The following is a 13697-nucleotide window of genomic DNA, read 5'->3' as shown; positions in this document are numbered from 1 at the left end:
CAGAAACAATGCAAACTTAGTATTAAATATAGATTTTAAGAAGCAATGTTATTTCTTTTGCTTACACTAAAAACTCATTATTAAAAACCTCTAAACACTAGGATAGGGTAATTTATCTGGAAAGATGAGTAACAACTCTCACAGTAAGAAAGAAAGCCTCAGGGAAAGCTGTCAACGCTACAGGCCCGAAACTTTCCGGGTCTCAACTGCTTCTGCAGCGTTTCCAATGGCCCCGGAACCTACCCGGTCCCAGCAACTGTTTCAAGCTATGAAACCACGTTCCTTCTTAAATTCCTCCTCACTCACTTGTAATAATTATTGAATGGGGGCAGAAAGGTAGGTCTGTGTCTCCCCTGATGATGTGTTATATGACTAAATGGCTTAAGACCAAACACCTGGGTGATGGTGGTGGTGCACACCTTTAGTCCCCGCACTGATCCCGGCAGGTGGGTCCCTGTGAGTTTGAGGCCATCCAGGTGCATGCCCCTTTCAGGGTTCATCATAAAGATTATTGGAAAAAAATACGACAGTCTCATCAACCTGTCAGAAGCTGACTCCCGAATGCAGGAGTCTGTGACACTTGTAACAAGCCATCCAATAAGGTGAAGGGAGAGAGCAAGAGCGGATGGGACCAAGATACACTGCATGCACGTAGGAAAATTTTATAAGGACTTTTTCCCCCCAAAATGATTATCCTTCCAGAGGGTCCTTAATAGTTAGCAAAAAAAAAAAGTTCAAGTATCATTTTTTTCCATAAATAATTCTAAAATTATCACTGCAAAGAATATTCCTTAGACATATACCTATATATGAGTATCCATTTGTGTATATATGGACACACACACGCGCGCGCACGCACATACACACACACACACACACACACACACACACACACACACACAGAGTTTTGTTACTGAAGTTGAAAGACCAATTATGTGTCTTTGAAAATACAAAGCTTTAGGAAAATAGTCTTTCTAGTATTTTCCATGTCACCAACCTGAAATCACCTTTGTTGTTCACAACCCTCTCCGGTGGACAGTATTGGGCAGAGCTTTCTAGTACCACAATATCAACAGTTCTTGTATTATTCCCACGTTTGGTCTGAATATGACAGCCCCAATTTCCAGTAGACCCGGCTTGAATGTTAGAAATGGTCAGGGCACTGCACAAAAAACAGGGGGAAAAAACACTTTAGAGGGTGAGAAACAACTGCGATCCTGAAGATGGAGAGCCAAGAGAGGGGCAGGAACAGAGTGCAATGCTTTGTAACACACAGGCATTCCTGAAGCACGGTAAGGCACAGAACCCACAGCGCAGAAGTGCAAACATTCCTGTAAGTCGCACCATTTCAAAGACTGAACAGAATAGTCACGAGGAAAGGTCAATTAGGAAGTGATTTGAAAAAAAAAAAGCACTGAAGAAGACAAGGCGGAGAAATGGCTCAGTGGTTAAGGGCAGTTGCTTCTCTTAAAGCAGAACAAGGCTCAATTCTCAGCAACCCACGTAGGAGCTCACAAAGGATCTGTACCTCCCATTTCAGGGCATCTACTGACCTCTTCTGGTCAAAGGTACTGCATGCACATGATGACCATAATACATGCTCACATATGAAAGCAAATAGTGTTTAATGGGAAATACTTCGTGGAGAAAACTTATAATAAAAATGAGGGTAGGGGAGGTCAGTGGGCAAAGGTGCTTGCCAGGCAGGGTGACTTTAATTTGACTCCTAGAACTGACATGTGGCGAGAATCAACTCCTGCCTTAAAGTCCTCCAAACTCCACATGTACAATGTGGCATTCATGCAAAAATACACACATACATTCTGAATAAATGTAAATCCCAGGAATGATTAGTAAATGACCAATTAATGACTCCCAAAGAAGTTTCTATGTGGAACTATGTTTCCCCTTAGACCTGTATCTCTCTACATAATGGTCAATAAATCTCATTCTCAAAATGAAATTATAATTCCCTAATCTAAAAACTATTAATTAAAGAGCAAGTGTCAAAACCTTCAATTAACCTCTATTCCTCTATATGATTCACTGTACTTTGTTGTTATGTAGACACAAATGATAAGAAATAATTAGACATAAAGCATGTATCATCTTAATTAACTTATCAAGTTATGTCTGGAAGTGAACACACATTTGTCTGCTCTCCTAAATCACCGAGGGCTAATATCCGAATAGAGGCTCTGAGGCACTGTCACATTGTGAATCATCAAAGAAAACGAATATTAGCTTCCCGAAGTTAAATAAGTCAAGAGCTACAATAAATATTTTAATGATAAAGTACATTAAAAGGGAAATTCTTTATTCAATAACCATTAACTCTACAGATCTCTATGTTATGTGGCTATAATGAGCTAGGATGAAGCATAGAGAGATTATGGTGATGAAAACCATATATAATCCAGGTTGTAAACCCAGCTCAAGAGCTTTACTACTATGGGCCACACATCTACATATCTATATCTATATCTATATCTATCTATCTATCTATCTATCTATCTATCTATCTATCTATCTATCTATCTATCTATCTATGTATATGTAGTTCCGACTAGTAAGATATATTTCAAAACTGAGGTGGGGTTGGGGATTTAGCTCAGTGGTAGAGCGCTTGCCTAGGAAGCGCAAGGCCCTGGGTTCGGTCCCCAGCTCCGGAAAAAAAAAAAAAAAAAGAACCAAAAAAACTGAGGTAGTTGTTGTGGTACACACCTCAAATCCCAGCATGGCCAAGGCTGAGGCAAGAAGACCAGGAGGTCAGCCTAAGCTCAGAAGCAAAAACCTATATACCCCGTGTAGTAATTTGTGCTAACAAATTCCTAGCCTAGCCATTTGAAAGATACAGTTAAAACAAAATAGAATTAAAAACAAGAAAAAATTAACACTATTTCTAAATAAACAATTATTCCGCTTGGGAGGTAACTGCCTGCTGGCTGCTAACAAATCTGACAGCTCGGACTCTGACAGAATCTGCTTGGGCAGAGGACAGCGCCCTCCTCCATACTACCCTGACACAATACTTGACCACTACACACTAAATAAAGTCCCACATTTCAAAGCATAGTGCCATCGAGAGATATGACATGTTTTGATGGGGACACTGTACTAGTAGCTAGCAGTCACATGGTGTCTAACCAATGCCAGTGCTTCTGAGGATTATTCTGTGTGTGCCCCAGTATAGGTGGCACCCTTCTGTAACCATGGCTCTTCATACACTAGGCCAACTGTTCCTGTGGATAACTTTTAACAATGTTTTCAATGTCTAAAAGCATCCACTGGACTAAAAGTCTCAGGAATCGTCCAGCAGCAGGTCTCGAGACTTAAGGAGATTCCAGAAGAAAGAAACAGCCCGAATTTCATCTTCTAAGAACACCTTGAGCATGGAGTCTTACAGATGAAGGATGACTGACATCAGGAGACCTATCGGGAATCAATAAGCTTCAACCTCACCCACATCAACAGCCATGTGCTTCCTCTCTCTACATATTCTGGGGTGAACTCTGGGGACTGGGCGCTCCATCTTCATATGAAAGACTGTCATGTCAGTCAAGTGTTTCTAACAAGAAAATCGTTAGGCCAAGTTGTTTTTCTTAGAATTTTCTTAGAATTATTTTTTTTGTGCTGCTATAAAAAATTGAATGTACTTTAAGTATAACTTCTGAAACAGATTTTTAAAGTAAATCCACCTTAGTCATACAACTTTAGAGTTTTAAATTAACCAAAGCTCTTGTATATAGAAGAGTCTATTATTTGTAAAGTTTTGTTGTAGCACTGGGTCAATTATTATATATACAATATTAATTAATTATATATTAATATATATTTATATATAACAATATATAATATATATTAATATATAAATTAATATATATACAATAAACTCCTTAAGAGTGCATAACTTGATGCATCTTGACATATGTATATGCCTGTGTAATTATCACCACAGCAAAGACAGTGTAACAATGAATGCATCACTCCTTACAATTAACATCAACTCTAGTAAGGAGTTCAGCTGCTGAGGCCAAGCCCCGGTACACCACCCTAATGAGATATTAATAAAGTGCAGGGATGTGGAGACTGGGGTACAGAAAGAGTGAGCAAAAGCGGACAGAAACTAAAGAGGATTTGCTATAGGAAGAACGAAGGGCACTGGGACGTTTGTAAGTGGCTGTGGCCCAAGGTTCCTCTAACACCAGAAACATACAACTGTGGTAGCCTGAGAAGTCAGAGGAGCAGAAGGAGCAAAGGAAAGGCCTGACATCTTACACAGCGAATCCATTCGGGAGCTATGAATACAGCTCGGTGCAGGGCATAGCCCTAGCATTGTGAAGTCCTGTGTGTAAACCCCAGTGAGGCGCTCACTAAACACAGACACACACATTCAGTTGCCACGCACCAGAGACGCAGAGCTACATGCATGTTAGCCGAGCAAACTGCCCAGTCAAATAAAATTTAGTTCTCCTAAGACGAATAAAACAGAACCCAGAAGAATCAAGTCATAAATCTTTTCCATGAGACTAAATGTTTTAGATTCTGTAAGCTAAAAAGCAACACGAACATGAAAGATATTATTTAAATGCATATATAATCATCTGCAATACGACTGCTTAGAAATGCCAGTTCTCAGTGGGCCACAGTTGGCCCAATATCTAATGCCTCCACTGTATTTCCTTCACTGTACATTTATAATAAAGTATGGGATTTAACTCAACACTATTATTCTAGAGACTTTTTTTAAAAAACCATACTCAAAACAAAAGTAGTCAGGAGTCCTGACTCCCCTAAGACAACTCAGCTATTTGACTAAGAGAGCAAGGGTTCAAAAGCATCAATTCTAAACACTGGGAGACACTAAGTGGAAATATGCGGGCGGTGGGGGGGGGGTGGCCTGTAAAATAGAGAATTCAACCCCAAAGTTCCAGAGTTGACTTTTGGTTTCAAGAATCCTTACTTTCTCCACAAGTTTCTTACAGTATCCCTGCCTTGGCAGTGTGGAAGCTGATGTTTTACTTTAGAGAAAATCCAAGGCACGCTCTAGGCAGGCAAGTGGGCAAGAGAGAAGAAACCAAGAGGATACTCAGTACCATATCCCGAAAGGGGAGCACACATGTGTTTGGCTGTTTTACACGTTATAGAGTTCATTCTGACCAAGCAACCACAGGATTGACATCTTAGTTACACTTTTACACTAGCAGTGAGTGGGTGGGGATATAAAGGGGAGATAAAGTTTCTTAAAACAGCATTATTCAGAAGACAAAATAGTGAAAGGGTAGTGATTCCTAAAAGACAAATAAAAGCTCAGTAGCAGAAATGGCTAGCATTTAGGTTTAGCACTAAAAGTTTACATTTTCCTCTTAAAAGTTCAAAGAAAAAGACTTCAACTTTTAGTGTTTCCCTTTTATATTCAGCTTGTTCTTCCAAAACTAGATGAGAAGATAGTTAACTAATTTAAAAGGGTGACAATAATAATCAAGAGAAAGGAATGTCCTATCTAGGGTGTTTTTAAATGGGGGGAAAAGAAGCAATTGGCAAATTCTGGCTAGACACTGCAAGTCCAAAGGGCAGCAAACTCAAGAGCACCGTACCTTGCAATCAAGGAGCAGTTGTGAATCATGCTTTTCTCCACAAAGATCCCTTGAGACTCATCGGTCTCAACAATGCGCCCATCCTGATACCACAGCACTTGCATGTCCTGGTCTATATAGGAAGCCATACACTGGAAGGGAAGGCTGTCTCCTTCAAACACAACCTGGCGGTGTGATGGAGTCATGTAGAAGGACGGCAGTTCAAGGGGAGGATCTAGACCGAAAACAAAGAACCAGGTGAACAGAAGCCCAAGCCAGTCATGCACTACACTGAGAAACTAAAGACATTCTGTGGAACTTGATGAAAGCTGAAGCACAAACACGCCTCAGAACTGCCTTCTACTGCTGCCCCAATGTGTCTTTCGAGTCCACTCACAGCTATGGCTCCCAACCTCCCAGGGTCATGCCCTGGAAACTTGGTGCCCAGTGTGGCAACGCACAAGGTGATGAAACTTTTAAGAGGACGGATCTCCTGAGAGATGCTTAGGTTAGGGGAGGCGCTGCCCTCACAAACTGATCTCCTGGAATGAGTCTACCAAGAGAAGTAGGTATTGCAGCCAGAGCCCGACGAGTCTTAACATGTGGCTTCCTGTCTTGAGACGTCAGCCCCTATTTCCACACATACTCCTATCTGCATGATGCTATTACCATGATCAGAGGCCAAAACAAGCCAGAAGCATGATCTTGAGCCCCAATCCAAAACTGTGAACCAGTAAATAAATCTCTCTTATCTCTAATGCTACTTGGCTTTATATATTTTGTTATAACAGAAACAGACTAAAGGTCATAGTTTATAACAATGTTGGAAATGAAAGCATCTGACATTCATTCCTGGTATGCAGAACTCTTCCTTTCCAGAAATGCCCCAACAACACACCAACAAAAAAACGGAAGCAAGGAAAGGCCAAGTCTAAAGTACTGAGATCTACAGACCAGAGCTACAGAAGAAAATGTCTGTTGTTGCAATATAAAGACACATTTTGATGATCTTATTTCCTTGGATTAAAATGCTTTCTCCCGGTTACAAAATTATGTATATTGTGGAAATTTTAAAACATTTAAAGAAAAAAGTTTTTTAAAAAATAAGATCCTTTCTTTCAATCACTGTTTAAAACATAATTCCTTCCTGTGTCAGGAAGGGAAAGATTTTACACATATTTTGTGTACAAAAAAAGGTATACAAATACCACTGGGTTATTAAAAAAACTTTAAAATCTTTAGCTCATTTATCTAACATAACAATTCTGTTGTTAAAAATCAAAGCCAAAAATATGCAAAAATATATACAAGGAAATTAATCACAGTGTTATTTATGGAGTGAGAAGTTATTAACAAGCTAACCATGCAGGAATGAAGCTGTTACATTACAGCTACAGGATGGACTCTATTTTATGCGTAAGAAGTGGGCTTACGTTATTTCACCTTTCCCCAAGCTATGGTTAGGAGTAAGATGGCTTTTTTGTTCTAGAAAATACAGGAAAAGCTGCAGAAGTTATGCATTAAACTCTCAATCCTAGCAATCCCTGAATACCATGAACTAAGTACACAGTTTGCTAGCTCTCTTTGAGCTTTTGCTTCATATTTAGTCTTAATTTTCATTTGGAGACCATACCTTGCTTGCAAAATAACAATGTTACTGGTAATAAGGACAAAGGGGAGAAAGACAAGATCATTTATTTTGTGTCTTTTTGTCCCTATGGTTCATTTTTATCATTTTACACAGTAACTGTGCTATTTCTCTCACACCTGCAGAAATTTCCCAAACTCATGATTTTCAGTAACTGCATGCTACGTTATTGAATGGAAATGCCAAATGTCATTCAACTATTCCTCTATAATTATGAACATCTGCATATGTTTATATACAAAGAGATCAATTCCTTTAAATTAACTCTAAGATATAGAATCCTTGAATCTAACTATATCCTTTTTGAACTGACATACACTGCTGAACCAGAGTTCAAAGGTCACATTACAAAGTTAGGAGTGTGACTTAGTGGCAGGACACTTGTGTAGCTTGTGTAAGGCTGAGTTTGATTCCCAACACAGCAAAACACAAATTATAAGCAAAACCCAGAGGCTACTATGGAGTCTTAGTCCTACAAAAAAATAGTGAAAGCATTCTGAGATGGACTTACTCTCAACACCTTTCCCATGTGCCTACTGGAGGAAACATGGACACTCTGCTAGTCTCTGAAAGTGTCTTTCAACCTGCTCAGATCCAAGAAGAGCCACCCTAGAGGCCAAGGGAAGACTGTTTTGTAATCTGGCTACCTTAAACACTGTACATCATGTATTACTAAATTCTTCAAGATTAATCGTTGTGCTGAGATTCTGTCACAAGAACTTCAGAGTCTATCGAGAAAAACATGATAGCATATCAAAACAGGATACACACTTCTCAGTTTGGTTTCTCTCTTACCACAAGTCAAGAGCTCCTGCTTTACCCCTGTGACTGGCTGGGCCTGCAGTGACTTGGGATAAACACATCTGGTGTCCCGCACAGTGATGTTTCTCTCCTTTACCCAGCGATGCATCCACAGAATGTTACAGTCACACAGAAGGTACTCAGTCTGAAATTCTCTGTAACACACAATTGGGAAGGCTGTGAAAGCATGATGTAGCTGTGGGCTCTGGACTGGTTCCTTTCTGTTATAATATGGGCCTTTTTACTGTAAAGCACAAGGTGTATATCGTAAACTGGTTACAGTCCTTCCCTGATACCCTGTCTTTCAAAATGCCAAATCCCACCAATACAGGATCCTGGGACTGCTTCTTATCAATGCTAACATAAATAATAAAACGGAACACTCAGTCAGACATCTTCCTTATCCCTCTCTTCTATGCAAATCTCCGAACGCTGGGGTTTTGTTTTGGAAGACCAGGTCCCAACATCCTAGCAAGCCTTTACTTTTTACTGGTATGGGATGATCTTGAAGCCTTCCCAAATTTTACAGCATCACTGCCATGTTCTTAGATCAATTGCTGTCACCTCTATTGTTGACTTTGGCGATGAAATAGCAACACAGAGGAGTACAGGCCTATCTGTGGTTATATTCTGGACAGCTGGCTGGACTGTAAACTTTTAAGGTGGCGACCATTTTATGACGCTCTTCTCCTACACACTGGGTGACTACACAGACAGTAAGAATAAGAATATTTCAAAGTCACTATGAACAACAACCGAGACTACATTTAACAGAACAGTTGGCCTTGTATTCCTATGAGGAAGGAAGATTAGGTTATCAGCCCATTAATGTGAGCACTCCTTTTACTAACCAATGACTGTCCCTTTGATGCGCAGTGTGAGAAATCTAGCTGATAAACTAACTGTGGAGGCTGCCCCTGCAAGCACGGCGGGCATATCTAGGAGGAGGAACAGAGCGTCAGCACTAAGTCATCACTATGGAATGTGGGCCTTAAGATAAATCACACAAGTGCAGAAATGGGCAAGCTTCTAATTCATAGTGGGTTAGCACATGGGGTCATCTCATAGTTTTAGTCAAAATTAGGTGAGAGGAAGGACACAATGCAGCAAAAGGATAATAAAGTTTCAAATATTACTATAAGAATGGTTTGATGAATCTCTATTCATGAGTAAAAACATTGCCAATGTCTCCCATTTCTTGGATGAAATTATTTCCCGGATTCCTGCAACTAAGACTCAAAGGCAAGGTTGTCCTTTGCCATCTTATCTGAAGTCAAGCCAAGGCTGGGGTGTGGCTTGGTGACAGACACTTACCTGGCAATGTGCAACGACCAGCACTAAGAGTAGGGATGGGATGGGTGGGGGGCAGCATCTACTAAACAAAGGCATCTGGTCAAGAAAGAGCTCCCTGGAAAATGACTCAACCAAACAAATTATACTATAATAAATAGAATAAAAATGTGATAGACTAGATTCTAGGTGTGATTCTAATAAGAATCAGTGCAATTTATAGGTTAAAACAGAGTAATGATTATCTGGAAATAATACTTTTCAAACATGACTCCTTTGTAGTCTCTGTTTGAAGGAACGAAATATAAAGAAAATTTATATTTAAAATAAATATAAAAAATATAAGGAAGTACAGAAAACTGTGGACATGACTGTCCACTGAGGGACTTCTCAATAAACATTCCTCAGAATAGCAAAAACAAGCAGAGAATTTAAAGTGGAACAGAAATTACGGGACAGAATTAAACCCTTAAATTGTAAAATAGTTCCAGAAATGGCTTTTAGCATTAATTAAGACAACAAAAGCGTGTGGCTCTGACAGTGGAGTCATGGGGACCGACTCCACAGGTCTGCTCTTTCTGACCACAGCAGGGAAGGACACATTGAGAGGAGGTGGCCATCTCATCTGACACATCTCCTGAGTTTATCTATCTCATGGGCTTCAGGCCAGAAGGTGGTTCCTCACTTTGGCAAATCTGAAAGACATTTCTCATAAAAGCTCTTAAGCTACATAGCTAGTTTGTTTTTTTAATTTTCAAGACTGAATATAAATTAAATACAAAAAAGAATTCTTACTTACAAAGACCGCAATGAGCCAAGATAATCGAAAGTTCCTTGAGACAGTGAAGTAAACAGGTTCCCTGAAAGGTTTCTAGAAGAAGAAGAAACAGGTTCACGTCTTAAATTACTCAGCTCCACCCCACTTCTATCTATCTGATCTCATCTCAAATGTCTTATGATCAGAACAGAACGTAACGAAAGAGTTCATGAAGCTGCTTGAATTCTAAACAGAGGGACTGTGCAAACGCCCATGCAACCAGAGGGCAGCAATCCCCGCTTCTCACCATGTGCTGGGCAAAGGCTTTAGCAGGAGGTAGGAGTCTCCTGCCCTACCAGGAAGACTTAACAGATTCCTCATGGCTTCCCGGCTAGAAGGCCTGATCACATGTCCACTCAGGATCATCCAGAAAAGGAACAAATAAGTAGTTGAAGAAAGAATGGCCATCATGACTGAGTGAAAAGGTAAGCAATAAAATATGCCCTGGTGTGGGGAGGGCTCAGGGCATACAAGGCCATTCTGTAACCTCTCCTGCCCTCTCCCACCCAAACGCTGGACTGTGCAAACTCAACAGGTGTATGCTTCAACTCAACAGTGTTAGTACTATGGTGTGAAATGGGCCAGGGGCTACTCCAAGATGCTTAGACTAAAGCATCTTCCACACCTCATTACATGCCCAGGAGTGGCAATGACGAAGGCACAGTGTGTTTTCTTTGGGGGTGTACTTCTCGCAGGTTGGGGGATAGAAAACAGGTATCCTACATTTTATGGTTCTTTAACCTTTGTTCTATATATAAATACATGTACACATATATGGAGAGATTATACATGCACATTCGCATGTACAGAGAAGAATTTCCATACATAGAAAAGTATCTTACTTAAACATTTGACAAGTTGAGAATATGGCTCACACGTAAAAAGAACAGTATATTAACTCGTAGTGCTGTCATGGTCAACCTTATCATTTTATCATCATAAAAACATAGAAAATAGGTACTTAATATATGATGATGGTGAGTGTTCAGGACAGTCAGCGCACCCTCTGGGGTTTCTAACATTAAAGTAGTATGTAAACTCTGGAAAAAAAATGACAGCACCATTCAAACACCACAAGATCTAGTCTGTGCACCAAGGACAGATAAATGTGTAGTTTCCAAGAAGGGGAGGTGGGGGCAGAACAGGACACAGGAAGGCACAGGACAGAGACTTGGAGCTTGTGTAAAGGTCAAACTCTCCTCCAAGATATAGGCTGAAACCTTTAGTATGACGGTGCCAACTGTGGAGAGTAGAGAACGATAAGGTGGAGGCAGGGGGACAGCTCACAGCTGTAACAGGGGATTCTTATATTGAGATACAAGCCCTGCTACCACACAGCACTAACACCAAAATCAGTACACAGTGACCTCCAACGAGATCACAGGACTGGTGTGCTGAGATAGTGTATTAGAAGTCCTTAATCTGAAAATCTGAAATCCAAAATGCTCCAAAATATTTGAACTCCATGACAAGAGCATGGAAGATTTCATACCATGAAACTTGTGTTTCATGCAACAGAGTGTTTAAAATATTGTGTAAGATAATCTCCAGGCTCTGATTTGTGGGGTGATTGTGAAAGAGAAATGAATTTGGGTCTCACATACTAAGCATCTCCTTGTGCATGGGAGATCGCCTCAAGTCTGAAAGACTCCTTTAGTGAGGGATTCTCAGCCCATCTTCTATTCTAAGGATACTACATCTCCTGACCCAGTTGTAAGCTTCCTGTCCCTGTGGCCTCTGTAAGTTACTACTTGAGTATTAAATATGCCACTGATGTTTGGAGCCTCTTGGGTACCTACTGGTTCAAATACCTTACATTTTAACAGGGTAGAAATGGTACTTACAGCCGAACCAGATTGGTGAGTCCTCGAAAAACGTCTGCATTCAGACAACCTATTCGGTTGTTTGTCAGGTCCCTAAGGGAAGGGGAAGGGAGTGTCTTTAATTAGCTCTCCTAATTAATACATTCCTGATAGACACAGTAGTCAAGAACAGTAAGACCCTTCTTTTCTGCATCCTCCCTCACGTGAAGTACAAAGGGCAGTCCAGCAAATGGGTCTTGGTTTATCTTCCTTCTGGCACACAGAGACAAGACACTATTTAATTATACTCCAACCACTGGCTCTACAAAATTATTCAGAATAAAACTAGAGTGCTAAAACGAGACTACTCTATCTTACTATGTGCCAGAACTCTTGAGATGCCCTGCAAGTCATCCAAGGCAGGAGACTGAAGAACTTAGCCCAATCCTCCAATTGCATTAACAATTTGACTTCTGTAACTTCATCTTTTACCTACTCAGACTTTCTGACTGTAATGAAGGGGGCACTAAATTAGCTTTTACAAATCTGTCATTTTCTCTCAAGCCAACTGATTTTCAACAACATCTAGATAACAGCCCAATTATTCTGCCAGTCAACCCTAACGTCTAACAATTCCTAGCACACATTACCTTCTAAGTATTTTCCTCTCACTAATCTATAAAGTGCCCTCCTTTCTATTTATGCATAATTATTAACTATCCTTACTATTTAATATTAGGGGAACATACATAAGCAGAAGGGTACCAAGTACCACAGTATTCTCATGGAGGCTGTAGATAAACTTCTCTCCTTCCACCCTGACTGAACTGTTCCACTGACTGAACTCAGTAAGGCTCGAGCACTCCTGCCTGCCCTGTGGTGACATTCTAGCTGGTACATTGTTGCATCTTCCTCTCTTATTTTACCTCCCACCTGGAGGAAGGGATGTAGTGAAGGTTACATTTAACCCGGGTTTCAGGAAAACCACAAGGAAGGCAACTTCAAACATCTCCCTGAATGGCATGCCTTGCATCTTTGTCCCCGCTGAACTTGACTAACTCTGGTTAGCAGTTGTTACATTTTGAACAATTCGATTTTCACTTGGAATGTTCAGAGAAAAATCAGAAATTTATATAAACTAAAATCTCAAAAATATTTATCTATTTCCTTTAATGTCCACATCTGTTTCTGTCATGGAGAAAGACATCCTTTGTTACACTCTGAGCTACACTATAAAAAGGAAGAGGGTACTTAAGGTGCCTATTTCCAAACAAAAGCCTCTCAATTCCAAACCCTGCACTTGGTCACAGCAGAAAATGCATGGTTTTGACTATAAATTGGAAGAACAGAGCATTTGACCTGGGGATCTCCTCAATGAGTTTCCCCCTTACATATTTCAAAAGCCGCCCTAAGTTATCTGGGCAGAACAGGATGCTTTAGCTCTGGTTTCTGCTATGGCTCGTAACCCTAAGCCCCACAAAGCTTGCTCTTATGCTCCTATTGCTCGAGCTCCTTAGGATATTAAAGCCAAGCACTTAATTGTGTCAGATTTCTTAAAGTGGATTTTCCTTTTATTTCTGGGTTTTACTGTTTAAGAAAATGAGGTATCATCTTGTGGGCTGTTGCTTGAACAAGTGTGCCTTGGTACTATTCATTATCCTAGCTCTCTTCTGAGCTTTCAGTGATGTAATTACCATTGACTCTTTGGGAAACAATTTCATTATAGCTATGCCTACTTAAATGGAACTTAGGTATTGATAATG

The 13697-nt window shown here is 40.3% G+C and overlaps 1 protein-coding gene across 2 annotated transcripts in view; it reads right to left on the bottom strand.

Moving 5' to 3' along the window:
• Adgra3 (adhesion G protein-coupled receptor A3) overlaps positions 1-13697 on the bottom strand; it is a 94958-nt gene that overhangs the window by 41030 nt on the left and 40231 nt on the right. For both annotated transcript variants that reach the window (XM_087583096.1, NM_001432811.1), the window contains 5 exon segments: positions 11977-12048; positions 10115-10186; positions 8020-8180; positions 5598-5811; positions 998-1162 (listed from right to left, as the gene is read on the bottom strand). In XM_087583096.1, coding sequence (XP_087439222.1) covers positions 998-1162; positions 5598-5811; positions 8020-8180; positions 10115-10186; positions 11977-12048 — 684 coding nt within the window.

Source organism: Rattus norvegicus, chromosome 14, assembly GCF_021556685.1.
Source record: "Rattus norvegicus strain SHRSP/BbbUtx chromosome 14, alternate assembly SHRSP_T2T, whole genome shotgun sequence".
In the NCBI taxonomy this organism is placed as follows: Eukaryota; Metazoa; Chordata; class Mammalia; order Rodentia; family Muridae; genus Rattus; species Rattus norvegicus.
This window is presented reverse-complemented; position numbering and strand designations above follow the sequence as displayed.